General features: G+C 42.8%; 1 protein-coding gene and 1 non-coding gene across 27 annotated transcripts in view; both read right to left on the bottom strand.

Annotated features, from left to right (window-relative positions):
• The window catches only part of CAST (calpastatin), a 113217-nt gene that overhangs the window by 30787 nt on the left and 54607 nt on the right, over positions 1-27823 (bottom strand). For 9 of the 26 annotated variants that reach the window (XM_044383990.3, XM_048220960.2, XM_057307237.1 and 6 more), the window contains 12 exons: positions 18896-18955; positions 14425-14466; positions 13006-13062; positions 12566-12679; positions 11519-11602; positions 7716-7784; positions 6023-6121; positions 4110-4190; positions 3502-3540; positions 2716-2808; positions 2480-2569; positions 1278-1382 (listed from right to left, as the gene is read on the bottom strand). In XM_044383990.3, the coding sequence (XP_044239925.2) occupies positions 1278-1382; positions 2480-2569; positions 2716-2808; positions 3502-3540; positions 4110-4190; positions 6023-6121; positions 7716-7784; positions 11519-11602; positions 12566-12679; positions 13006-13062; positions 14425-14466; positions 18896-18955 (933 nt within the window). Of the gene's footprint in view, positions 1-1277; positions 1383-2479; positions 2570-2715; positions 2809-3501; positions 3541-4109; positions 4191-6022; positions 6122-7715; positions 7785-11518; positions 11603-12565; positions 12680-13005; positions 13063-14424; positions 14467-15052; positions 15119-18895; positions 18956-27823 lie in introns of all 26 variants that reach the window. The other 17 variants (XM_057307234.1, XM_026498581.4, XM_044383987.3 and 14 more) reach the window with 3 other exon arrangements.
• On the bottom strand, positions 4759-4863 carry LOC113255395 (U6 spliceosomal RNA). Its single transcript, XR_003316274.1, has one exon. It is a non-coding gene; the product is annotated as a U6 spliceosomal RNA (small nuclear RNA).

The following is a 27823-nucleotide window of genomic DNA, read 5'->3' as shown; positions in this document are numbered from 1 at the left end:
ATTACTGTCTTACTAAATCACACCAATTATCTGTAAAAAGCCTGAAGCAAAAGTGCAAGGGGCTCCCTGTCCTGTAGCTCTCTGGGGGCAGAAAGGCACAATTCCACCTGGTGTGACCCCCCCCCCCACCAGGGTTCAGCCAGGACCGCCCTCTCCCTGAGACGTCTGGTCTCGGTGGGGGCTCTAAGGAGCGTGCGTCTCGCATTGTGTCTTTATGAAAGTTTCCTTTCTTCTCAATACATTACTTGGTCCTGGAGGACGAGGACTGCTTCCCCCGCTCCCTTGTGTTCGCCTTCACAAAGCTTGTCATGCCACACTGCGCCCGGTGAGCCCTCAAAGAAAGCTGAAGATAGAAACTGGCCCATTTTGGACCAGAACAGTCCCAGACTCAGGGAGAGTTGCCGGGAGTCATGAGACTCACCTTCCTCAGTGATTCAGAACAGGAAGTGACAGCGGAGGCAACAGCATTGTGACAGCGACATGGGCCAGCTCCCCTCCCTGCGCTGATAGGCTGGTGCTCCTGAGGGTCCCCGGGCTGTATTTCCATGTCCCCCAGCTACGCTGCCTTGTGGGCAATGCCTACAGGCAACTCCTTTCTTTTCTCTCCTCTTTTATCCCAGATGACTCAGTTGAAAAATTCTTCACAAACCGTAATTTAATGTTAGAACTCTTCTCCACCAAATATAAACTTGCTTTGGCTCAGAAGACTCATTAAGATGCTGTGTGGTGGGATAAATCCCCCCCAGTATCACACTCTGGGCCCACAGGAACTCCAGTTATAGACTTAATTGTTGCTTGATTTCATTCTAATTTGAGACAAGATTTTCACCATTTTCCTCCATAGTTATAAAAAGAAGGCTCTCCCCATCCCATCTACAGCATTCTCCCTCTTTCCTCATGAAGAGAAGCACCTGGCACCCTTCTGAAAATATAAATTCCCATGCCCACAAGAGCAGACAAACCTATTCCTCACCAAGCCACTGCCTCCACGTTGTCTCATCGGGTGTCACTGAAGCACTGGCAAGAGATCAGCATTCGCTTTAAAAATTAAAATTCTAGACAGTTTGTAAGACAAACTCTCAACTTCCCTTCTTGGGTGCTAACTACCCAGGAATGAAGATCTGAGTTAAGCAGGCTCTGAAAGTAAGGCAGAATGAAGAGGAGCTTGTTTTTAAACTCCGATAAAGAAAAGTGTGAGAATTCTGAACACGCATACTGCACTTAGTTTCAGAACCTGCAGACGGACAAGCTTTGTGTATGAACTCCAAGGCCAGTACCTCGTTGACTTCCGTAATGGAGCTGAGGTCAAGCTCAGGTTCGGGCTTCCGGCTGCCCAGCGACGCTGAAAGAGCCTCCAGCGCTTGGTCGCTCATTGCGTCCTGCTAAAAAGGAAAAATTCTGTGCGTTAAAAAAAGAGAACATCTCCTCAGCCTGAACAATCTATCCACTACTTTGTGAAATCCCAATTTCAAATACAGGAGCCCCGGGTTAGGGAAGGACTGTCGGAAGGCAATTTTATCTGAAACCTACCAAAAGAGAGAAAGAGAAAAGAAGTTACCGGGGAGAGAAACTGGGGCTGGGACACTTCTCCAGTGTCTCACACGGTGTGTACCCTCAGCGGCACCCTTCACCCTTATTTATCAGGCTATAACTATAATAATATTATTATAAAATACTCTAATCAAGAGAAATGCTACAAGAAGTAAGCTTTCACTTTTCTAGTGTTCTTTTTTTTTTAAAAAAAGATGTCCCTAAAAATAATTTCTGACAACCCTGTCCCTTAGCAAACTAGCTAAGCCCAGGAAGCTGGGAAACCGGGGGTGGCCCCGCAGCCTTCTCTGAAGGCACGGTGGCTGAGGGCTGTGGGAACTCCCACTCTCAGGGTGTGGTGCTCTCACTGCTGCCCTGAGCCCGCCAGATAAAAATAAACTGTCCCCTCCAGGAAGGGAGAGGCAGAGCGGACCCAACAGACACTGCTCCCCGGCAGGACCTGCTCTGTCTGCAGATGGGAGCCCGTTCCCCCATCCAGCCTGGAGCTGCAGGACCACCTTGCAAGCTTTGCGACAATTAAGTGACCGTGGTTCAGAGTAGTGAAAAGCAGCAGCTAGGACAACATCCCACTAGCGACTCACAGGTCCAACTCCATTAAAAAAATCACAGGGGAGATTTATGTTCTGAGAGTGTAATTTTTTTGGTGTCTTGTCTGTCTGTGTTTTTTAATGGTGAGAGACTCGTTTCACAACCAAGAAATCTGTGCTGAAATCATGAACAGCATTTGTAGAAACACAGAAGGCCTGCCTGGAGATAATCAATAGAACCCTCATTGGGTTCACTAGTCCACACAGACCGGAAGGGAAAAAGACGCTTCTCGTCATGAATAACCTCTATTGGGATTATCCTGAATCAGCCAGATCAGGCTCAGGAAAGCAACTGCTGTCAGATGGACTGTGGTTATTTTCCAAGAAATTATTATTTATACCTCTTCCACTTTTCTTTTTTTCTCTTGGGGTGAAGCAGCACTTTTGATTATGGTGGCTGGCTGAGCTTTTAAAACCTCTTCTGTGGCTTTCTGAAAGGCAAAGCACAAATGATCAGACTTAGAGATGAAAGAAGGGTCACCGTAATAACCAGAACTAAGAAGTTGTTTTAAAGTGTGATATGGTTTCTAACAAGCTCCCCCCCAATTCTCCCCCCTAATTATTTTGAAAACAATACCTCTTCCTTAGTTTCCTTTCCACCAGGGGTAGGAGAACTGCAGGTGAAGTCAGATGACAAAGCATCAATGGCATCATTGGGCCCCATGGGTTTCTAGAGGAACAGGCACCACGATGGGGAACACATGAGAGTCATTCAAGTTAAGGATCACAATACAGACGCAGCAAATGAAGAAGACTTGACATTCCTTTACCACCAAACGAAGTACGTTACCGACTAACTCAGACGGACGCCTGTGTTTGGAAGGGAATGGCTGCTCACTCATAACTATTTCTCTGTTTCCCCCTTTTAAATGGATTCCATGTTAGGATGTTCTCATTCTATTTTTATTAACATTTATCTCACCCTACAACTATCTTGGCTCCATTCTTCTTCCCCTCAAAAAAAAAACTACGTAGGAACCCATGAGCACTTAACCCCCATGTCCACCCCTTCCTCGGAACAGATGAAAATTTCATCTGATTTAGAGATGAGCCATAGACACAATATAGAAAATTGATGCCCTATCCCCCAACTAAAGATTTTTTAAGATTTATTTATTTGAGAGAGAGGGAGAGCGAACTCAAGTGAGGGGAGGGGCAGAGGGAGAGAGAATCTCAAGCAGACTGCCTGCTGAGCACAGAGCCTGATGTGGGGCTCGATCTCATCACCCTGAGATCATGACTTGAGCCAAAACCAAGAGTCAGACACTTAGCTGACTGAGCCACCCAGGCATCCCCCACAACTAAAGATTTTTTTTTAAAAAAAGGTTAACTTGGATCTTAGAAGACATTTATATAAACTCACCGAAGAATCTGGAAGAGGCTCTGGGATACCTTCTTTTTTCTGAAACAAACATTAATTTGATCAGGTTGAGAGCCCAAAATTAATTTTTACAACTGGCAAAAATGTACTGCTCCGTGAGTGTTGTGGGTTGAATTATGTCTTCCCACAAGTCATATTGTTGAAGTCCTAAACCCCTAGTACTCCAGCATGTGACTGTATTTGGAGACTGGGCCTTTAGAGAGGTAATTAAGGTTGAATGAGGACATGAAGATGGGCACTAATCCCATACGACTGCTGTCCTTATAGAAGTGGGGAACCGTGGACCCAGAGGGAAGATGGCCATATACCAACCAAGGAGGGAGGCTTCAGTCCGTCCCTCACACCCACGCTGCCCACACCCGTTCCAGTCTTCTAGTCTCAGGGCTGTAAGACACTGTATTTCTGTGCTGAAGCCACCCACTCTGTGGACTGAGTTATGGCAGCCTTAGCGAACAGATACCCTGGGAGTCACGGTAACAATTTCACATGCCACATTATATTTCCTAAACTTAAAAAAATGTGAATATATTGATGGGATAAAGATTATGTTCCAAAAAGCAAACAGTAAAGTAAATGATTATTTAACTTACTGCCAAAAGTTCCCTGTATTTTGGAGGAAGTGTGACTTCTCTTTTACCTAATTCCTCTATGTAGGTAGAAGTCATCGGATCCTGGAAGAAAAACCACACACAGGGATATTATATAATTAATTAGCTAAGAACGTTACATGCACATTCGGCAACCAAAGTACTGTTCCCATTAGTAATTTATGGAGCTACTAAAATGAAATGTAAACCATTAAAAAGCCAACGCTTTACATAACACCAAAATTCTAAGTTTATACAACACTTTAGTTAATTAGCTTAACCCATATGTAATACTAGAAAATATTCAAACCACTATATTAAATTTGAGTCTTATATTAAAATACATTTTATTTTAAAATGTTTTTCATTGTTTATTTCCAATACATACAAAAGTACAGTTAATAATAAATTTCTCTATAACCTAATACCCAAGTCTTTCAGGTGTAATTTCTAAGAAAAAGCGGATCAGATAATGTATCCTGTTTAACCCTCCACAATCTCATTCATCTTCCTTGTTAGCCAGGGATAGTCACAAACCAGAACTTTATTATATCTATGGACTTAAAACTGAGCACATTTTAAAACAATTATTCCCTCTGTAGGTATCCACAGACAATACACAGCATGACTTTGCATATTTTTTTTTAATTGAAAAAATATAGAATGCTTTACAAATTGACGTGTCGTCCTTGCAGAGGGGCCATGCCAATCTTCTCTGTATCGTTCCAATTTTAGCATATGTGCTGCTACTGAGCGCTACTTTGCAGACTTTCAAGTGTTATACAAATGGTATCATATTCTAGCTATCATTCTGTATTTTTATTCAAAATTATGTGTTTGTACGTCTGCCTTCGGCTCAGGGCGTGATCCCGGCGTTCCGGGATCGAGTCCCACATCGGGCTCCTCCGCTGGGAGCCTGCTTCTTCCTCTCCCACTCCCTTGCTGTGTTCCCTCTCTCACTGGCTGTCTCTGTCACATAAATAAATAAAATCTTTAAAAAAAAAAAAAAAAATTATGTGTTTGTAATGTTTCGTGTTGATACATGAATAATGCATTTTAACCACTATAGAGTGTTCCGTTATGTTATCTTGTCTGCTGTTGACCAAAATCCTTTCCAAATGCTCCATCTGTTCTTGTAACTCGTGGTACACGTGGGCGAGGCTCCCTCCAGGGAACCTCTCTCGAGATGGACTAGCAGCTGAAGGTAAGCACATCTTCAATAGCCACGAGCCCTACAGGAGTCGCCAGATTTCTACGCTTGTGCCAGTCTGATGAGTGTGCAACGTTCTCTCCATATCGTAGTATCATTTCTCCACTTACTAGGGAATTTTATTTATTAGCCAAACAAGTTTTCTCCTGTTTTTCTACTGGGTTGTCTTTTTCATTTAAAAATTCTTCATAAATTCTAGAAGCAAATCCTTTGTCATGTCTGTTACACGTATTTTCCTCCAGTCTATGGCATGTCTTTTTAATCTTTTTAGTATCAAGGAACATGTAATCGTTTTGCTTCTTAGGAGTTAGGAATGGGGATGAGGTGAGGGTGGTAAATTTCTAGAAGTCAAAACAAGTTCGAGTCACAGGATGGGGAGTATCTGAAGATCAAAAGAAGTTCAAGTCCAGTAAACTTAAATGTCAAGGACAGAAAAATCTTGGTGACCTGATGACGTGTATCCCAGCGCCAGTCACAACATGGACAATCAACAAACGTTTGCTGAACCAATGTAATAGTATAGCTACAATAGGACAAACCATTTATTCCCAACACTAATTTTTAGCTGCTCTTATTGATAGAGACAACTTCTTGCTTCTCTCCCATGTGACAGAACATTAGATATTCTTTGGTGTCTCGTGACCATGAACTTATTTGCTTTCCTACCCATTAATTATGAATCTTTACAGATATCAAAATCACATACTGAAACTTCAGGTCCAGTATACACTGTGTTATCATCTTCGGTTTCTTCCGGTCCTCCTAGAGTGTCTACTAAGTCATCCAAAGCAGCATCCATGTCTGACTAGAAAAGAAAGAGAGCAGGTATTTAAATGCTATTTGTAATACAGATTTCACTTCTGATTTTTTTTTTTAAAGATTTTATTTATTTATTCGACAGAGATAGAGACAGCCAGTGAGAGAGGGAACACAAGCAGGGGAGTGGGAGAGGAAGAAGCAGGCTCACAGCGGAGGAGCCCGATGTGGGGCTCGATCCCAGAACGCCGGGATCACGCCCTGAGCCGAAGGCAGACGCTTAACCGCTGTGCCACCCAGGCGCCCCTCACTTCTGATTTTTTAACTAAAAAAACAGAAACAAGAACAAAAACATTCTGTACAGAAAAACATCAAACATCAAAAGTTCTTTGAACATCAAGATAGTTAAAATCTGGTCTCTAATAGACTTTTTTTACATAAGGTCCCAGGGTACACATTCTAGGTTGGAAGGACAGCCATGTTCAAGTAAGAATCACAACTTCAGGGGCGCCTGGGTGGCTCAGTTGGTTGGGTGTCCGACTTGATTTTGGCTCAGGGTTTGATCTCAGGGTTGTGGGATCAAGCCCTGTGAAAGCCTCCACCCTGGGTGGGAAGCCTGTTTAAAATTCTCTCTCTCCCTCTCCCTCTGCCCCTCACCCCCCCCCCCCCCAAAAATCACAACTTCAGTAAGTCTAATGGCATTAACTACATGAACTAATGGATGGTTTGTTAAAGCTGCCAGCCCAATGTAATGACAATTAAAAAAGAAAAAAGAACAAAACACAAAGAAAAATGATGTTACTGTAGGCAATAGGAGAAATGCTTGGTATTTATTGCTTATCAGTTTTCCAGAGTTACATATTAACAAAGAACTCCAACAAAATCTCCATATAGCACCTCTTCCAAATCGAGTATTTCAAAAATGGATTGCCTGTGTTCTTTCATTCATTTGTGATTTTTTCTTCACTCACTTGCCTGAAGATATTTACAAAGCAAATTACCTGAAAGGGATGTTAAGCTTACGAGAAGTGACAATTTATTCTGTCGATATGGGCTTTAATCAGTATAATGAATGAACGAGCGCCTCCATCCTATCTCTCAGGTTAAAAATGATTCAGTGTGGAGAGTAGGCTGCATTTAAAAGGGAAAACAAGAATTCTGGGAAAGACCCTTTATTTACTTTAGTTAACTCATATTAAAAATGGTTATGTAATTTTTTTTTTCCTTTCAACTACCATATTCCCACTACAATTTTAGGAACTCCCTCATCATGTCATACATTTTGGGACCTCTTAGGTTTAGAATGATTCATCTGGAAATTTCAGAATAAAGAAGTGCCTCATCTTCTTTAGTGACACTTCTGGTTAAAGAAGTTATATTTCCAAGAGAGAAACTGGAAAGTAAACTTCATGGGAAGTAATAAGTTTTCAGAACAGAGGGTTAGAATATAAAATGTTACAAACAAACCCGGAAAAAAAAAAAAATCACACTTCTAGCTTATAGCAATAATTCATTAAAAAGGTCTTTAAATTAATCCTCCGCCGCACGGTTTGCCCTTGAACAAAATCAGATCAAGAATAACTGCAGAGACTATGAATACACAAGAATGTCATGTAGAAATGCACTGCTGTCTTCCTTCGTACCTTTCCAGATGGTCGATCTGGTTTCGATGCAACTGGTATAGCCGACGTTAATGATTTCTTTTCTTTTTTCTGGTGGGGTTTTAGAAAGAAATAAAAACTCCTTCTTACATGTCTTTATTCAAGAACTTAACACATTCAAATTGAATTATTAAATAATACAATAAAATTCAATGATATTATATATTTAAAAATGAGCTCATTAAATTAATAGCATCGATCGTATACTGAGACCTGCTCTGTGCCAGATAACACATGTTGTATGCATTCTATCCTCCATCAGGACAGCGTCAGTAACATTGACTTCCATTTAGTGATGTGGACAGCAAGACTCAGAGGTTAAATAATTTTTCCCAGGCCACACAATAAAGACCAGGGCTTGAACCCAGTACTGCTGTCTCTTTCCTCACGGTTCTTGGTTGCCTCTCCCAGGGCCCACCGTCAGTCTGCAGCACTCCGGACTATTTTTCTCTAAGTGGCCACTTCTCCCTGTGGCTCTTTCCATGCCCACAATAAGACCTCCAGACTCCCGGCGTTAGCATGTCGTCATCCACTTCTTTCTTAATCTCCCTACAGTGAATTTCCTTCCCAGCACTGTTTCAGCTGCTCTTTCAAAGGCTGCCAATAACCCTCCGATCTGTGATTACCCTGCTTCCTGCAGACAGAATCGTCTCTCAAGTGTGACCTCAGTAAGCACCCCTCTCCCAACTCCTCTCTCGCAGCAGCCACGGCCAAGATCATCCCGGTCCTCCTCTGGCATTTGTGCCGCCCGGTCTCTGCCGCCTCTTCCGCTTTGCCCCCAGCCCTACACACAGCCCACGTTTCTGCCCTGCGCTGGGGGCAGAAATCATTCTCTGGGGCCAGGGCCGAATGCTCGCAGGGACCGGCAGGAACTAGACACGTGAAGGGGTCAGGCTGAAGACAACGGGAAACTGTCGCATGTGGAGGTCTGTGGAACGCAGGCTGCAGAGCACGCCAGCTCCCACGTTGAGTCTCTGGCAGGTCACCTCTCCTGCAGCTCGGGATTGTCTGGTGTGACAGGGACTGCACCTCCCTCAGGCCTTGTGAGGTGCAGAAGCTCCTCACTGAAGTGTGAAAGCCAGTGTTTGGCACGTGCTAAGCACTACCTAGGTACTTATCGTAGGATTAAGTGCTGAATAAGTGACGACTGGGACAGGCCGGTGATGGGTAGTAAGGAGGGCACGTATTGCGTGGTGCACTGGCTGTTATACGCAAGTAATGAATCATGGAACTTTACATCAAAAACTAGGGATGTACTGTATGGTGACTAACATAATATAATACATTATTATGAACAAACACCGTGGGGGTCGGTAGGGTGAAAGCCCGAGTCTGGACAGCCGAATCCACTTTCCGGCTTCAACCACAACCCTATGCAGATAGTCACTCGTATTCGTTCTCCCCTCCTTCCTTCTCCTCCTCTTCTGCTCACTCTCCATTCTCCAGTAGTTCAAAACAACATTCATTCCAAGTGCCTCGCTACACATCTCTCTCCAACATTCCAATTCAGGCTATCCAAACTCAGACCACTTTTCGTGCTCGACCAGTGCCCTTCTGACTCTGTCCACCGGTCAGTGGTAACCAGGAACCAGCCCACAATTTAGGGAGGCGCTCACTCTCATCATCAGAACTGGCCCTGCACTTGCAGGAACCTGACAGCGTCCCCCTTGCCTCACCTTAGGGTTACCTACCCTAGTTCATTCAGACTCTGAAGCCCCCGGTTACCTCAGAGTTGCCATTACCATTGTCCACAACAGGTGATCACCTTCTAAATCTGAAGATTTTACCTCTGCAATGCCTCCTGCATTCCTCCCCACTATCTCATTCCATCCCAGCTCTAAGTTACGCTAAATTAAGACTCATCAGCTCTAGGGCAGTGGTCCTTGACCAGCCTTCCGATCTCTGTTCCCATTTCATCCACACACCGCAGGCGCCCAGTCCTGCAGCTGGGTGCACTCGCATCACTGGTCTGCTCTCTAACCTTCAACACCGAAGAGCTACCACCCCTGTAAACTCCTCTCAGCATTCCCCACAGCCGTGCCTGGACCTGTCTTTCTGGTCTTACAGTCCCACCTCTCACCTCCCCGGTGCCCCACCCATGGTGGAATGCACTTTGTACCCAGGACACATCTTACGCTTTTCCACTCTGATGCATCTGCAAGCCTGCAATCCTAGTCATCCTTCATGCCCAGCTGAAACTGCATCTACTCAGAGTCCCGTGGATTCCTGCAAACTGACAGAATCCCTCGGTTCCTCAACCCAACAACTCCTTGTAGGGGCCTGTCTTAATCTGCCTTGGAATGCAGTCCCGGGGATTCAGTCTTCTTCCCATCCCTGGAGGGGCTAGCCTGCAGCTAGGGTGTCCTGCGGTCACACCACAATGCTATGAACAAGGTACATACCCCTCCCTCCCCAAAGAGAAGATCAATCCCATTTTTATGGGAAACAAATCAGAGGCAAACGAAAGTGAAATGCTTTGCCCCAAGTTCAAGTGCAAGTCAAAGCACACCGGATTTCCACATAAGACTCTTATTTTACTGTTCAGCTTTCACGTTTTCCCCGGCTACTTTATACCTAGCACAAAATTTCAGATTGATTACATTTTTAAGTCTTTTCCAGCAAATCTAATCGTCTGTCTTAAATCTATCCATTTTTCAAACCATTTCATCTAAGTACCGTTATCAACACCACACAGTAATGTGTATCTCAGAGTGGGGACAGGGGTGCAAGTCTCAAGGTCATATACAAGTATCTGCTGGAAGAAAACACATTTTTTTTTAATTTGAGTATTTTCATTTAAACGTTCATGTAAGTTTTGTTTTCACTCCATAGAATATCTGCATTAGTTTGGACACAAACTAATGTGCCTCTTCCTTTTCAAGATCTGAGAAAAACTGATGTTTCAAGGAGAGGTGTCGTACTTTTATACTATGACTTTCCTCACCATCTAGCCTGCAGGGGGATACCTTTTCCATTTTGAAAAGCAGGAAAACAGATAAATATACGCAACTTTTTTAAAAAGTTTCATTTCCATCTTCTTATTGTTGCTGCAATTACTTACTTGTGGCTTCCAGAGGGATAGATAGCATTTCTAGGGAGACATGACCTCTAAACGGATTACTGACTCTGCGTTGCTATGAGTACAAACGGTAGCCTGCTTCTCATCTTCCATTTCCAGGCTGGTATCTGACGGAGCTCCTCAAACGATCTCGGGAAGACTCGCCCATCATTAGTCAGGGGGACACACAACCTCTCTCCTGAGAGGGCTGAAACAGCTCCTTCCAAAACTTCCCCTGTCAACTCATGGAGATGTCAGGACTGTTGGGGACTTACTCATATCAAGACAGATGCTGCCCATGGTGAAAGCTGAGAGAGGTGCTTGTTCAAATACAGCAATTTTATTTGATTTATTTCAAAGCTATGAATCTTGAAAGCAGGATCTGAGTCAAATCACATTTTAATTTACTTGGTACTGATACCATGCCTTACACATGGCAGGTGCTCTATAAATATTTATCGAATATATGAATTCTTACATCAGTTTTGCTATCCTGCTCATTCTATACCCTTTAGATGGGTGCTCTTCTTCACTAAATTTCACGTAAGAACAGTGCTCGGTTTTCCCAAATACGGGTTATTTGAGGTGGCAGCACCACGACCCTGAATGGTCCCTGAGAAGCAAACATAAAGCCCAGGCTGGAAGGGGCCTTCGGCGAGCATGCATTTCTCACGGCCAACAGGCGGCGAGGCCCACATACACTTTATGTCTGCCTGTGTGCTCTCACCTGTTTAGCTGGTGTGGCAGGTGCCGCGGCTACACCAGCAACAACCCCCTCCCCGCCGGCAGAAACTGCATCCTGTGATTTAGTCTAGAGGTGGAGAAAAAAGATGAACAGAACTAAGTATCTTTGAATGACTATTTTTAAGATCACGCATTGCAAATATCACTACTGAACCAGTTCACCGTCACGGACATCCTGCAGAGGAAGGGTCACTAGCTCTTACCGCATGTGCTAGAACACTGGGCACCAGAGCTCACAGAGACTCGAATGGGCCGGGCGGGGACAGCGATAAACTGGAGTGCACATACCAGGTATAAAGCACTAGTTAATTGTTGCCATAGAACCTGATTTTTCAAGAGAAGCCAGAAATACGGATTTTACATGAAACGTCATGACTTTAATTGTTGGCAGCTCATTAAAAATAATTTTAATAATACTATAAGCCAAACAAAATAGATTTGAACAAAACACATGATGGCTGCATTACACGAATGTGTAACCTCTTTTGTCGAGTCCACTGTTAAGCAGGCCTACTTGATGTCTTCCAAGAGCTCTCGATAGAAGCGTTCTTCTCATAAACGTGTGTGCTTCTAATAGTTGACCTCCATTAGCTGTGCAAATATGGAACCTATTTCTGATTTTTGGTTCTATAAATTCATCTCTCCTACAACAAAATTCTCAACGCCTCTTTCAGACTTCCATGTGAAGAGCATGTGTGCTCCCACAGCCCTGACGAGAGGGGTCCGGGAGGCAAGCTCTATCCCAAGCTTCCAGTCTATGACACACCAGAGCCTGCTGCCTTGCAGTCACGACCGGGCACTGCTGGGCAGTAGAGGCTGGACTGAACGTCCCCGCAACCCACCTGATATACTTCTTGAGTTTTTCATAGGGCCGAGTTTCCACAAGGCTATTTGCAAAACCAGCAAAATGATAGCAGCAAATCATTGCAATACAGAGTACGTTCAGCATAGTTCCACAGAGTCGACGACACGTGACCATGTAGATAAGGGACTGGATGGTAGCGCTTTCTTATCAATGTGACGTATTTACCTTTGGTTTTGATGATTTCTCTGATGTCGGCTGCTCACTTGATCTGGACGCTTTTTTTTCTTTATGAACATGCTTGCTTTCTGCATCTGATGCGTGCTTGGGTAGGCTTTTTGGCTGAAACACACACACACACACCCACCACACTGTTAACAAGATGGCAAATACCAATGCTTTTCTGTGTGATGCCAAGTGTTCCTCACAGTTGTGTTCTATGTAGTTTTGAATTGTACTAATCTCAATTCACGTGACATAAATGTGATTACTTTAGGTACAAAATTTGAAATATATATTCTTCCTTCCATTAGTAAGCTGCAAATCCTGCTATTGCCACATGGTGGCGCCATTATAGCCAGAAAACACACACAGGACAATTCAGAATTCTGTCCCTCACACACGCAAAAGGCTTCAGCGATTATCAAGTCCTAATGATGATCATTTACCTCTTTGTGTTCCTTTGGCTTTACTTCTTGGGTTTTTTTCTCATGAACCGCAGAAGGCTGTCAATTTCAAAAGAGGAAATCTCAATTACATTGGAGTTCTTTCTTTTACCATTTCCAAATAGGCTCAAGAACAAAAATTCCAATTAGACCCCTTCTGCCTCTCTTGGGAAAGGCTCACTTAGAGAAATACACATGTGCTACCCGTCAATGGTTACCCTCCCAACAGACTGGTAATGACAACGATAAGAGTAATGAAAAACTTAGTATTTCCCATTTAGAAAGATTTTTCAACTAGGTATGTCTCTCTAACTTACTCGATGTTTTACAATTCATACAGATCATTTGGTAACTGCGGGTCTAATCACAGAGCTGTCACATGAGTGAGCACTGTGACCTCTGAGTCTGTTGATAGGGAATCCCACTCTAGTTCTTTTAAAATTCTCCCTTCACAGGAGATGAACACTGTAATTTAATGACTTACCTAGTCTTTTCTGTATTACAACTAGAGAAGGAGGGAACACCAGAAACCCAATTCTCTTCAGATTGTATAAATAGTCAAAACATTTAAATATGGACTAGTGGACAATTTCCAGCTCGCTGGTGAATTCCTCCTCTACTATGGAATTATCATCCTGAGGGGATAGGCAACCCAGAGGTCCTACATAAAATCAGATAAGCCTTACCTTCTACCCAGATAACTTCACCTTTGCCTCCATTTAAAGTACATCTCTGTGCATTCCCACAGGAAACCTTGTGCTCTTATCTGAGTATTTGCTTAAGCATGTTTGCTTAAAAGAAATAATGTGTAGCATCTTATGAAGGGGAAATATTTGCCCTGCCTGCAGACACCCTGGGGTCCATCTCCACATGGATACAGACTGGCTGTCAGGCTAGACAGCCATGAGTCAGGAAAGCCATTCCCAAGGGAAAGTCAGAGCTGTCTCCTGAGAAACTGATAACCAGTTCCACAAACTGAGATAAGACTGGTAAGATAAACCTACGGGCCTCTTAGGAAAGACTCATCTGTCTGTCATCTAGGTGCTGCGTTCAAAAGACACATTTACTCTTGATGTCCCATCTTTAAAGGACTTGGATGCTCATTACCCTTTGTCCTTTCTCCTCTGTCCCTGCTGTTTTTTAACAGTTGCTTCACCTATAACAAAAATCTAGATCTGAAGAAAATGCCTTCTGAAACATACTGTTCTCATGTATAAAATACATTCATTTTAACAATATATGCATTTATTATAATTCTTCACTTATGCTCTCTATGGTCATGTTTAAAAAGGTAATCCAAACTTAATTAAATTAGCTGACAAAAATTCCTTTTCCCATTCAGCAGCACCAACAGAGGAAACTGGGTATTCGTTATTACTACTAAGAATCCAAACAACTCACTAGTTGACTTTAATCACTAACCTTAGTTGACTGTGACTTCTTTTCAGGCTCTGTTTTTGCAGGCTAAACGCAGAAAAATACAGAAAGGAGTGAGGAAAGGAATTAGGGAAGAAAGGAAAAATAGACATACTTTACAAAGTTTAACATAGATTTTCAACCAAGAAAGCTCAAAGGTGATGACTTTGATGTAAATACAAACTTTATGAGTTCAGTTTACTATACTTTCCTTGGAATTTTGACTCTTAGATAAACACTTAAGCACTCGGATATTCTGCTCTTACCTTTAGAGAGCAGTTTATACCTTAATGTGTATCAAAGATATGTAAATATTTATTACTATGAACACTGTAGCTAATATATAACCAAAATAAAATACAAATCCTTCTCCTTCAAAGGCAACAACATAGCTCTGAGTGAAATGTCTGCCAATGTGCAACAGTGGGATGGTGACAGAGCCAAGAGCTGCAAAAGCAGTGACATTTAGTTTTAGTGCCAGACTATCAGTGATGGGTCACGAAGGCCTACCAGAAAGTCTGTGATGGGTGAGAGGGTTACTGAAGATCTGAAATCGTCCTTATTAGTGTGTGCTGAGCAGCTGAAGTGGCCATTAGCAAACAGAAACGTCCCCTAGTACGATGAACCACATCACCTGTTTTTTGGGTCTTTTCTTGTTAGGAGAATGCTGTCGTTCCGTCTGTTTGCTGATAAGAATAGCCTAATACAAGAGCACAGCCCCAAGTGTGATTTTATTTTATCTGACAATCAAATAGGTAACACGTATCATAGGGCTAAATGTTTCTATCAAGTCCCCTTCTACTCAGGGACCGCACCTACTCCATGCATCGGTATGAAACTACAAGAAGCTGCAGACACCAAAATTCTAAAGGCTCCAGCAAATATTCCAGTTTGGATTTACTTTTTTTCAATGGTAAGAATCTGCAAGATTGCCATTAGTAACTTCTGACCCCTTTCCGTCACCTCCACGGTGTCCAGGCTGCTCGGGCCATTTGTTTCCACCTTTATTTCTAACATTTGGTTATGAACACATCAACCGTCACAAGTGTTGTCAAAAGTTTTCTGAAATTTTGTCAACATGGTATTATAATTCTGTGACTAGTGTATAGATTTTTATTGTACAATATAATCTAAATTTCTAGGAATACTTCAGAAGAGCTGGTTGTGGGGTCCCCGGGTGGCTCGGTCAGTTAAGCTTCCAACTCTTGATTTCAGCTCAGGTCATGATCTTAGGATCCTGGGATCCAGCCCTGCACCAGGCTCTGCAGTGACCATGCAGCCTAATGCCCGTCCCTGGCTTGTACTTGCTCTCTATCCCAGGGGGGGGAAAAAAAAGAAGCAGCTGGTTGTGACTTACGCCCTCTACTGGAGTACTTTACACAGTTTTACCCAACCCAAGGTCATCTGTATCAAAAAATACAATTCCTTAAGTACATACATGAATTCTCGGTACAGGCAAGATAATGAAAACCAGATTAAACATTTTTAAAATTTTCAAAGTAAAAGATTAAAAATTAGGCTTAATACTTCCCACCATTTCTTTCCCCTTTTATCTATTTGCAGGTATTAACATAAACTCCTATTTTTTATTCTATTATCTAAAAAAGCCAACACCAAACATCCTCTTAATTCATCATGTCATGTGCTTCAGCCATGGAAATACATACGCTCCTCCCATAATGCACCCTTGTTACACCAACACATGTATTGTTTAGGGAAGAAAACAAAGTTCATAACCACAGAAATCTTTTCAAAGAAATTTTAAATTTTGGATCCTTTCAAACTGGATATTTGTTAGTTTCTGTATCCGCTACTATGCTTTTTTGAGTTTATGCAAATTCAATTTATTAAATGATGAAGAAGGAAAATAAGCCAGCTGGTACTGTAGTGGTTTGGATCTATTAATAGCTTCTACTCTGTAATTTGGTAATCAAGATTTTACATGGAAGAACTCTGTAAAACAATTAAGAATTCACGCTCACACATGCAAGCAGCTTATAATGGCATATTTTTATTAGTACTCGCTAACACATTACCTAAATTTATTTTTGCTGAAGGTGGTGGGGCTTAACGTAACAGCAGTGACAATAATAACCAATGCTTATCGATTACCTCTTAGTATCAGGGACTGTTCTAAACTTCATAGGTGCCAACTCACTGAGTCCTCACAAGAATTCTATGAGACAGGTATCATCGTCACCATCATCCCCACTTCATGAATGAGAAAATGAGCCACACAGAAGTTACGTAATTTCCCAAGGACACCCAGGGTGGAGCCGGGATTCTGTGTGTGTAATCACCGCGCTGCACTGCACTGTCTCTCCAGTACTGGCCAGCTCCTACGGGGTGCCTGCTGGGGGACAGGCTCTATCTAATACCGTATAGTGTTTGTTTTCTTACACAGACTTGTGAAATAGGTACTATTATCCAAACTGTACAAATAAGGAAACCAAAGCAAAGAGGAGTTTCCAAACACCACGGCTGGCAGGAAAGGAGATTGCACAGCAGGCCGTCTGGCTGCATGGTTCCCGCTATGCAGTCTTGCAGCGGTCACACCCTAGGAGAAATAATCTGACTTTCCATCTTAAGCACAGCAGTGCTTATGTGACCACCAGTGCCAGGGGCAAGAGAGGTAGAACTCAGATCTAGACATATCACCCCCCTTTTGAAGTAGGTAGACTTTTATTTGAAAGATTTAGAACAAGACAAGGATTTGGTATAGGTATTATCTTGAACTAATATATTTTCTCTAAAAGCTCAAAATATTTGAAGAAATATGCTCAAGTTCACAAAAATCTTCAAGAGAAGGCTAGTATAAATGCTATGACCCATACATCAGAAGCACATGAATCTAATTAACGAGAACAGTGTAACTGAAATCTACCCAGAAAAGACAGCTGACACCAAGAGTGGTCCTGAGGCAGCCATTGGTGATATTTCATCATCAAGGCACTTAGTTTTGTCCCTCCCTCTTTTCTCCCACCTTCTTCTCTCTCTTCTCCCCCCTCAGGTTCTGTAGGACTGCCAGGAGTTTTCACAATTAATGCTGAGTAACAGCTGAAGGGTTTGCAGACACTTGCTCCGAAAACAGGACACACTGACATAAGCATCACTCCTGGAGCAGAGTCAGGGGCAAAGGATTAGAGTCAGGCAATGGGTCAAATGAGAACCACAATAATAAAGAGGAAACCCTAGATTTGTGGCTCTCCTTCCTGTACTCTTCATGGACTCTGAGTTCAATGATAATTTGTTTTTGGCTGATGCTTCTCCTATAGACTTACCATTAAGAATGAGGTCAGATTTTTAAAAATATTTTAAGATTAAACTTGGCCTAAGTAAGTAGTGACAACTAACAGACGAATTAAGGATCAGGTCATGCATATTCTGAAAACAAAAAATTCATGTAAAATACTAAATAATTTTAGATTAAAAACTTTTCAAACAAGATGAATGCTAGATGACATTTATAAGAGATTTGAACAGTACATTTCAAGATATTTGCAATGCCCTTTAAAAACAGTTCAACATGAGACCATAGGATCTCTCAACAGCATGAAATTACAGGGCTAATACTAAATATGGCATAGGATCCTACCGAGACAAGCAGAGAAATATGGAAGACAGAAAGTAAATCATGTCAGCGATTTTAAACAAGGGCAACTTATTAACAGAGTCTGGTTAGCTCTTAAAAACACCCAAGCATACTGTCTCATAAAAATTAGTTGAGAGCATCTCAATAATATCCCTGCTTTAATTCGGGACCCCAGAATAGTCCCAATAAACAGCCTGAGACGTGGTAAGGAAGGGGGAGGGCTGGGGCAGCTTCCGGTAACTCTTCTGAACGAGGTTGACTCTACGTGGCCACGACACTAGACAACATTCTTTTATTTCTTCTTCTCAAATTCCAAGAAATAATAATTAGAATAAATCTAATTATCTAAATCTAAAATAAAGCTCAAAGGTTTATCAATAAGACGTTGCCCTGCAGGACTAAAATTTCACAAAGAAACTTAAGAAAGTATCCCAAATAGTAGTATCTGTGTGTCACTTGTCACTTAGCGTAAACTTAGTGTCAACTTTCTCTCTTACATTTCATTTTAAATGGCCAGAATAATAAAACCTTTTAATAAGAAGCTAAGAATTCATCTTCTTCACTAGAGCCACAGAAAGGCACTTCGATCATCTTATCATTAAAAAACTCCATCACGTCTAGGACCAAAAAATCTCCAGATGACTACTCTTTTCTAGATATTCTGAAACAATGTATAAGTGTACAGAGGATATTTGAGGCAAATATTAAAAGCAAAGGTGGGTTTCCAAAGACCCCTCTAAACTAGGAAGAAAATGTTTCCTTCCGTAGCTTAAGCTTGTTAGGACACGTAGCTCCTTTGTCAGTTAGTTTACATTTGTTTTGCTTTACAAAACAATCATTTCAAGGCATTCACCCAAGTACACCCGGGAAGACCCTTCTTCATACCTTGGTTTCCGTGGGATTCATACTGGAAGACTTGCTGGTGGAAGCAGAAGGAACTGACGCCTAGAAAGTAAAGAAACAGAAAGTCCGATTTTGGTTAACCTACAAATACTTTGTCTTTCCACGCCTCTTTTTTTTTTTTTTTTTTTTAAGATTTTATTTATTTATTCTACAGAGAGACAGCCAGCGAGAGAGGGAACACAAGCAGGGGGAGTGGGAGAGGAAGAAGCAGGCTCATAGAGGAGGAGCCCGATGTGGGGCTCGATCCCATAACGCCGGGATCACGCCCTGAGCCGAAGGCAGACGCTTAAGCGCTGTGCCACCCAGGAGCCCCTCTTTCCACGCCTCTTAACCATACTTGCTCTTTACGTTGGTTTTCCCTCTTCTAGAGGACAACTCCCACAAAACCCCAGTAGGTGATATTGCCCAGCGGCCAAAAGCCTTTACAACCAGATCAAATGGGTTCAAATTCTGAACATACTACTTATTAAATAATCTTGGGCCATTTTCTGATCTTCAGTTTCCCCTTTCTCAATTTTTCTTTAGTAGATAACCATCTTGGAAGTTTCTTACTACCTGGTACATAAGTGCTCAGTAAATATTTTAATTATTGTCCGTATTACTTTCCAAAAGAACACAGACTTTAAAAATTGACAAGATTTTGTTCAAATGCAAGCTCTGCCAATTACAAGCTCTGTGACTTTCAGCCTTAGTTTCCCAGCTATATAAAATGAGGCCAATAATGTCTCTTTTGCAGAATTTTAAGTATTTGAGATAATATATCCAGCATTTTGTAGGTGTTTATTAAATTACTAATGCATTATTCCTAAGATATTACACAAGACAGAAGGCGTAGGACGTAGTGCTGCAAAACAGACTCAGAAGGATCAAGAACTGTCCTTCCAGTGTCACATAAGGAAGAGAAGGTGGGAGTGGGGTTGCAAAGGGGATACTGCTATATTATCTATCTCATCCAGGCCTCTCCTGGAGGGCAAGAGGTGATGAATGGTAACTGAAGTTTCAAGATACACCATTCCTAGGGAAGCAAGTGGGCAGCAGAATTAGTCCCTGCAATCTAATCACCCAAGTAGTGGGATGTGCATATGGATACTTGCATGGTACTGACTGCTATCCTAGTACATCACCCTGGTTAATAATAAATCAATCACTACCTTTGGGAATTCCAACCTAGGCTCATTTAAACCTCTTTAATATTTGAGTCTGTTAGGTTTTAGAGCTTAGGGATTCCATCTGGTGTAAGTTGCCTTCTTAAGTAACCTGCTGTCAGTAGACAGCTGCTGCCCTGCCAATAATACCCAGAACCTGTCTCTGACGTCTGGCCCCGAGCCATTTCAGAGGCTAAGTCCCAGGACAGCATGAGCCCATCCCGGCTGGTCCCCCAGCTCCCCCACCCCAACACACTACCACTCAAGGTGATTGTATGAACCTACTGTAACTCATGGCCCAGGAACAAAATCACCTTCCCCACAGACCTACTTAACGTAGAACGTTCTGGTGCTATGAGTCAATTACTACAATTTATAGATCAAAAGCCCAAAGTTTTAGTATATTGATTTTTCTTCCTTTTTTTTAAGATTTTATTTATTTGAGAGACAGAGAGAGACAAAGATAGTGACAGAGACAGTGAGAGACAGCACGAGTGGGAGAAGCAGGCTCCCGCTGAGCAGGGAACCTGATGTGGGGTTCGATCCCAGGACCCTGGGATCATGACCTGAGCCAAAGGCAGACACCCAACCGACTGAGCCACCCAGGCACTCCAGTGTATTGATTTTTCAAACAAACCATATGAACTTTATTCCTGAGCACTCCTAGGCACCAATAGGGCACCCCCTCACTCCGAAATATACCAAACCTGGTCACTGCAGCAGGCATGGCGCTGTCTCTCTCACATTCTCTTTGGGATAAAGAGGGAGAAGATGTACCAAGGTAGATTTTCCCATCAAATTAATAGACAAATACATGAATATTCATTTTTCCTTAAGATTTTTTTTAATTTGTGAGAATTAACGTACCCATTTGCCACAGCCCATTCCTTCAATGATTCCCTTCAGTTATATAAAATCAAAGACCAAACACTCTACATAAAAGTGGTTTTTAGGGGTGCCTGGGTGGCTCAGTTGGTTATGTGTCTGCTTTTGGTTTGGGCTCAGGTCATGATCTCAGGGTCATGATCTCATGGGTAGTGAGATCAGACCCCCACCAGGCTCAGGCTCAGCAGGGAGTCTGCTTGAAATTCTCTCCCTCTGCTCCTCCCCCCTCTCTAAAATAAATAAATCTTTTTTAAAAAGTGCATTTTAAAAAGTGCAAATCTTTAGGTAAACATTCTTTCTAAACCTCTATGTTTATTAAAACATTCCTGAAATCATACAGCCTTGGAGTTTTCAATCTGCCTTACTACTTTATTAAGCAACAGCTGGATGTAATCCTCAAATCCTATAGACTTCCAAAGCCCCCCCACCTGAGAACAGTAAAATCTACATGGATAGCCATGAATAAGCATGGAGAGGTAATCATGGGAATTTAGCTGAAGGCCTTGGCCACACCTGTTCTCAGCACAGATCCCTCCATGGAAGTTCTATTGTATCACAAAGCCACTAAATACTTTGAAACTTAAATAGGAAAGCTACTTCATGGGATCTGAAAACAAGGAAAATAATCCCACCCTATTGTGAACCCATTCAATTGCCCGAGAACCGGTGGTGTGTTCTATTTTATTTATAAAGACAATGAACTTTTAATATTTGCTATCTCTGGGGGGGGTTGAATACATTTTCATTTTAAATCTTCTGTACTATTTGAATATCTAATCATGGGTGTGAATAACTGATAGTTAGAATTTTTTGAAGAGTTTATCCACAAAGCTTTGAACTGAAGAACTTCAAAGATAAACCTCTGATAGGTTTTTAAACAGTTGGAGAAAGCACCATCTCATAGAGGTTAAGTGCCCTGTCAAATTTTCCACAGTTCACTGGCTCCACAAGTATTTACTTATCCAGCACATAGTTTGTGCCAGTTACTACGTCAGGTGACAGGAACACAGTGGTGAAATTGCTAGACGTGTTCCTGTCATTGCAGAACTTTCAGCCTCATCAGAGAGGCCATTAATAGAATAGCCACTGCAATAATTACTTGTGGTAAGCGCTATAAAGGAAAAATCACAGACTCCCATGTAAACAGAGACCTGGCAACCAGAGTTAGTTCATGACACAGTTGGGACAGGTGATGCTGAGGAAGTGACGTGGAGAGTCAAGGATGAGGGGGCATCACCCAGGCAAAGGCTGAGGGCGGGGGGTGGGGAGTGCTCTGACCCGAACGTGCCGGGGCTGGGACCTAGGCCACCTGACTTCTACCTCAATGACTCTCTGCTGCAGGACCTACCACCCAGGCAGTCCGGTTAACGTCAAGGGGCAGACAATTTCAAAGCACAGCCATCAGAGCTCATAATACCAAACTGTCTCCGTGGGATTAGTGTGTCCATCGGAGTGAAGTGTGATAACAATACTCCCTCTCAAATGACCCGCGCAAATCTCTTCACATCTAGAGTATTATTAGTCATTTATAAACTTAAATTAAAACATGTATCAGGGTAACAAAGAACAGAGAAAAAGTACATTATAATCATACTCCACCCACGCATTCGACAATTGCTATTTTAAAAGCAATGAGCTGGCCGCTGAGCATACACGGTGAAGAAGACACCAGCTCTGCCTTGAAAGAGTTCGGAGTCCGGAAAGATAAACCAGCAGCAGGTTTATGTTACAAATGAAGTGCTCTAACAGAGGTTGGAAAAGAATCCTATGCGACAAATGTTTGAGTTCTAAGCTTCAGGACCACCTCAAATAATCTTGCTGTACTGTCAAGTTGCATTAAAATAAACCAATGCTGATGAGAGAGTAACTGCAACCTAGAAAAAAAGATTTAATCCTGTACTTAATCAATATGACATTATTTAACAAAATCTCTTCAGATCTGTTTACTTGCTACAGTCAGAAATTTGGAAATTTACTGCAGTAAACACTTACAGATAGGAAGGGAAGATGGTATGCTTTTAAGACCCTTGGAAAATAGAAGCTGCTTTCCTTCAGATGCCCATCAGCTGATGAATGGATAAAGAAGAGTGGTATACATACACAATGGAATATTACTCAGCCATCAAAAGAATGAAATCTTGCCATTTGCAACGATGTGGATGAAACTAGAGGTATTACGCTAAGTGAAATACGTCAGAGAAAGACAAATACCACATGATTTCACTCATATGCAGAATTTAAGAAAGAAAATGGATGACTACAAGGGGTAAACCATAAAACCAGAAAACATACCATAAAACAGACGCTTACCTACAGAGAACAAACTGAGGGTTGCTAGAGAGGAGGTGGGGGCGTGAGTTAAATAGGTGATGGGTTTTAAGGAGGGCACTTGTGATGAGCCCGACCTATTACGTTAGTGATGAATCACTACGTTTTACTCCTGAAACCAAAAGTACACTACATGTTAACTAATCGGAATTTAAATAAAAACTTTCACCAACCAAACAAAAAAAGAAACCGCTTCCCTTTTTCACATTTTTTGCAAACGGCTCCTGAAGTCCAGCCTTTTAGCCCTCTTACCCATTTCGGACAGATTAGTCTTCCTGCCTGGCACGCTCACCCACATCTAAATTAGAACCAGTGGGGACGCCTGCTGCCCACTGCATCACACAGAAATCCTTTCTCTTGCCTTTAAAGACCGCCCGCCCCCGCTCTAATCCTTCCCCATCTCCCAATGCAGAACAGCAGCTCCAAGCAGCCAGCCACCCCTTTCTCAGAGCACACCTCACTCGTCGCTCCCTTGCTATTTTATTCACACAAGTGTTACTGGTTTGCTTTTCTTCACAGAATACCCAAACCCTGCATACCCTTCCTTTCAGGTGTATCTCGCTAGCTCCCAGCCCTCGCATTAACTTCCAGCATTACAACCACCGCGAGCTGTCCCGATGGGCATCTTCTGTGTCCACTTCCAGCACTTTCTACAGTCAGGTATCCGTGTCACTGCCTCAGGAATTGCTCCTCCACTAGAGGGCGTCCCTTTAGAAGAGCCACCTGTTGGGTCCACTCATCGGCTGACCCCATTCTTACCCATGGCAGGTTTCTGTCCATGGCTTTTCCTTGATTCTGCACGCTGTCTAGTAAGGACCAACCTCAAGCATCGTGTGGAGCTGGATGTGACTGCAGACGGTTGTGAGCTCACGCACAGCTGCTGTTGAATGGGCTGGACTGGGCAAATTAAGGGATCCCTTAGGAGGGTCTGGGTCCTAGAGGGTTTTCTCATCCATTCCACTGCCATTAAATCCGGCTGATGAAAAAAAAATCACTTCCTCAGCTCCTTAGTTCTCGGTCTACCACAAAAACAGAGTCCCCTCCCTTGCCTGGGGGTGCCAGAAGACTTTCAGTTCTTGGCAGGTGCTGTCAGCTGGCTTGACAGAGTCCTCCTTACCTTCCCTCACGTCATTAGACCTCACCTTGCTCTCTTCCCAGCCCTGGCTGGCGTGGTACACACAGCGGGCCAGCAGATGAGTCAACCGGTGCTCCTGAGCCCAACCCATCTTCCTGTCCCCACCCCTCCCGGGCAGCATCCCCAGGTCCTCCCACCGCAGCACGAATCACCCTTCCCACATCCGGCTGCCTCTGCTGTGGAGCCTTACTAGAACACCTGCCACACGTACGCACATGCCTCTTCCACCTGCTGACCCACCCACAGTTCCATTTTGAATCCCTGACCGTCTTCTGCCTCAGGGCTGCTATGCCAGAGCAACTCCGACCTCTCTCCCCCGCTCTCTGAACCCGTTTCCTTCTGGAAGCCTCTTCTGATTGCTCCATTCTTCCCTGTGTTTCAACCTCAGTCACTAGCCCTCCGCCTTCTTACACTGTTGCTCCCTCAGAAAGCTGATTTCTCCCAGGACTTTACCATTCATTATGTGAACAATCCTCTATACCTTTCCGGGAGCCCTACTTAATCACCAGACCACATTATTTTGCCTAAAATGAGGATATCGAGAAAGACAGATGCAGGTTTCACTCCCTGCTCCAGCGCTTCCTAATCCACATTAACCTCCTGCAGCCTCCATTCCCGCAGCTGTAAAATGGGAGTAAAACCACCTGCCTCTGGAGTTGCCGTAAGAGCCACATGACACAACGGAGGGAAGTCATCTGGCCCTGAATCCCCTGGGTTCGGGTCCAGGGCTGCTTCCAGTCCTCATCACCATTCCGTCCTTGTCATTTCTATTGCCACCCACACTCCTATTCTAATCACGTACCTCCCACACCCGGATTACATCAAGGCCGTCTAATAGTTTCCATGCCTTGTTCTCCCCCACCCCCCCGACCTACCCCATTCTCTAGCTTCCATTTCTTTCTACGGCTGCCTACTTTATCTGAAAAAGTGTGTAGCATATTCTCACTGTGATGAAAGAGTAAGCTCCCAAGTTTCACACTGTGTCCTAGATAAAGTCCAACATCTTCTGCCCGAACTTTAGACTCTTCACTACTTGGCCTAACCTACTTACTCCACTCTATCTCTCACTATGACCCATACCACGTCTTCCCTCCAGCTAGGATGGTGTCCTTCCTGTTTCACAGGCAACTCATCAGGCAGCATGACTCACTGGTTAAGAGTGTGAGGGGGGCTCTGGGCTCAAGAACGTCTGGTGGAATTTCAGCTGACGGTGAATTCATGTGCAACCTCAAATAAGTTACTGCACCTCAGTGTCCTCACCTATGAAATGGGAACAGTAATAATTCTCACCCCATATGGCTTAAGAATAAGTCAGTTAATGTACATGAACTAGTAATAACATTGTTTGGCAAATGGTAAGCAAGGGGCAAACGCTAGTTATTACCACCACCATGGCCATCATGCTCCATTCCTTCCCTGGGCCTCTCATCTTGCTCTTCCTACTGCCTAGGAAGGCTTTTCCCTGCTCAGGCCCCACCCATCCCTACCCTTGAGGATTTAGCTCAAGATACAACACCTGAATCTGCTTTAGCTCATGTTACTTTCTCAACCCCTAAACATGTTTGTACTTCTCACCTGGACACTTCCTCACCTGCTGTGTTGAGGGTTCCTGCGCTCATTTCTTTTCTTTTTTTTTTTTTAATTTTTTTAAAGATTTTTATTTATTTATGTGACAGAGAGACAGCCAGCGAGAGAGGGAACACAGCAGGCGGAGTGGGAGAGGAAGAAGCAGGCTCACAGCGGAGGAGCCTGATGTGGGACTCGATCCCAGAACGCCAGGATCACGCCCTGAGCCGAAGGCAGACGCTTTAACGACTGCGCTACCCAGGCGCCCCTCCTGCGCTCATTTCTAAGTACATGTCACTTGTTATCAGTGAAGCTATAAAACGATCATGAGACAGGGGTCATTTCTGCTCCCCACAATGTCTACTACAGTGCTAAGTACATAGTAGCAGAGAGGAGCTAAAAAAAAAAAAAAAAAAAAAAAATCACTGTTGAGAGGTGCCTGGCCAGCTCAGTCAGAAGAGCTTGCAACTCTTGATCTCGGGTCCTGGGTTCAAGCTTACATATTGGGTGTAGTGATTACTGAAATAAATCATTATTGATTCCAATCTTTGTTTCCATTTTCCAATCATCAATTAAAGTTTCATTTTAACAAAGATATAGGTTTTGTTTCTAAAGACTAACTTGTTTTAGGAAGAGAGTGACCTTGACCAGGAGCAGCGGGAGGGGCAGAAGGAAAGAATCTCAAGCCAACTCCCTGCTGAGCCCAACACAAGACTCAATCTCAGAACCCTGAGATCATGACCTAAGCTAAAATCAAGAGCGGGACTCAACCAACTAGGCTGCCCTGGAGGCCCAAAAATATCGTTTAATACCTCTCTTTTTTAAGCTAGAATTGGGAACATAATTAATATATTAGAATACTTAAGTTTCAATCTTCTGGCTTCTCAGTGGCCCTGACTCCACCAGCAAGCCCATTAAACCTGTTAAGCATCTAGTTTCCCATAAGGGAATACCATGCACCCTACAGCGTTATTATGAGGGTCAAGTTAGATACCAAATATTAGGGCAATTTGGGCAAAACACAAAATAAATATTAAACATTTTCTAAATAAATGATTTTTAACTTTTAAAACTAGTGCTGCTAGATGCACATAAGAAAACCAAATCATCTGTTACTGAATAGATAAGATTATTTTTAATAACAATCTCAAATAATGAAAGAAAGAAAATGATGGATTTTTTATAAAGAAGTTCTTTCGTCACGAACTTATAAGACAGACCTGAACCTGAACTCCACAAGGTCAGGGGCCATGCCTGTCTCAGTTGCTGCACATCCCCAGAGCCTGGCAACAGCAGTTGCCTAACAAGTATTTGTTAAATAAATTATGAATTTGTGCATGAATAAACACAAGAGTATTATCTGATGGCTCAAAACCAATCTTACATAAGTTTTACTCCATCATCAGAAATTTTATTCAAAGCACAAGCCAGAAAACTGGTTAGAAAAACATAATTCAAATATCTAGTCATTTCCATCACTACTATCTTCCAAAGGGAGTTGTACACCTTTAAAAAACACATATATACACACAAAAACAGCCCTAAGCCACTTCCTCTACAACACCTGGAACAAACGATGGCCAGAAGAGGGGCTTTCTGAGGAAAGCACGGACATTCCTCAGAAACACCATTTATGGACCCAGGTTTACATTTTTCTTTCTGTAATGACCCGATTATTCACTTCAGGATGAATATTCAGAGGTTTAAGTCTGTCCATTGTTCGCCATGCTGTCACACCATGACATACATTCTTCCCATGCCTTTAATTATTTAGCGTAATAATGATGTTCTTAAGGAGGCCTCCAATACAGTCACCTAACAAAGAACGTGTTTAATTGTGACACAAAACAT

This window comes from Ursus arctos, unplaced genomic scaffold (genome assembly GCF_023065955.2).
Source record: "Ursus arctos isolate Adak ecotype North America unplaced genomic scaffold, UrsArc2.0 scaffold_5, whole genome shotgun sequence".
Taxonomy (NCBI): Eukaryota; Metazoa; Chordata; class Mammalia; order Carnivora; family Ursidae; genus Ursus; species Ursus arctos.
This window is presented reverse-complemented; position numbering and strand designations above follow the sequence as displayed.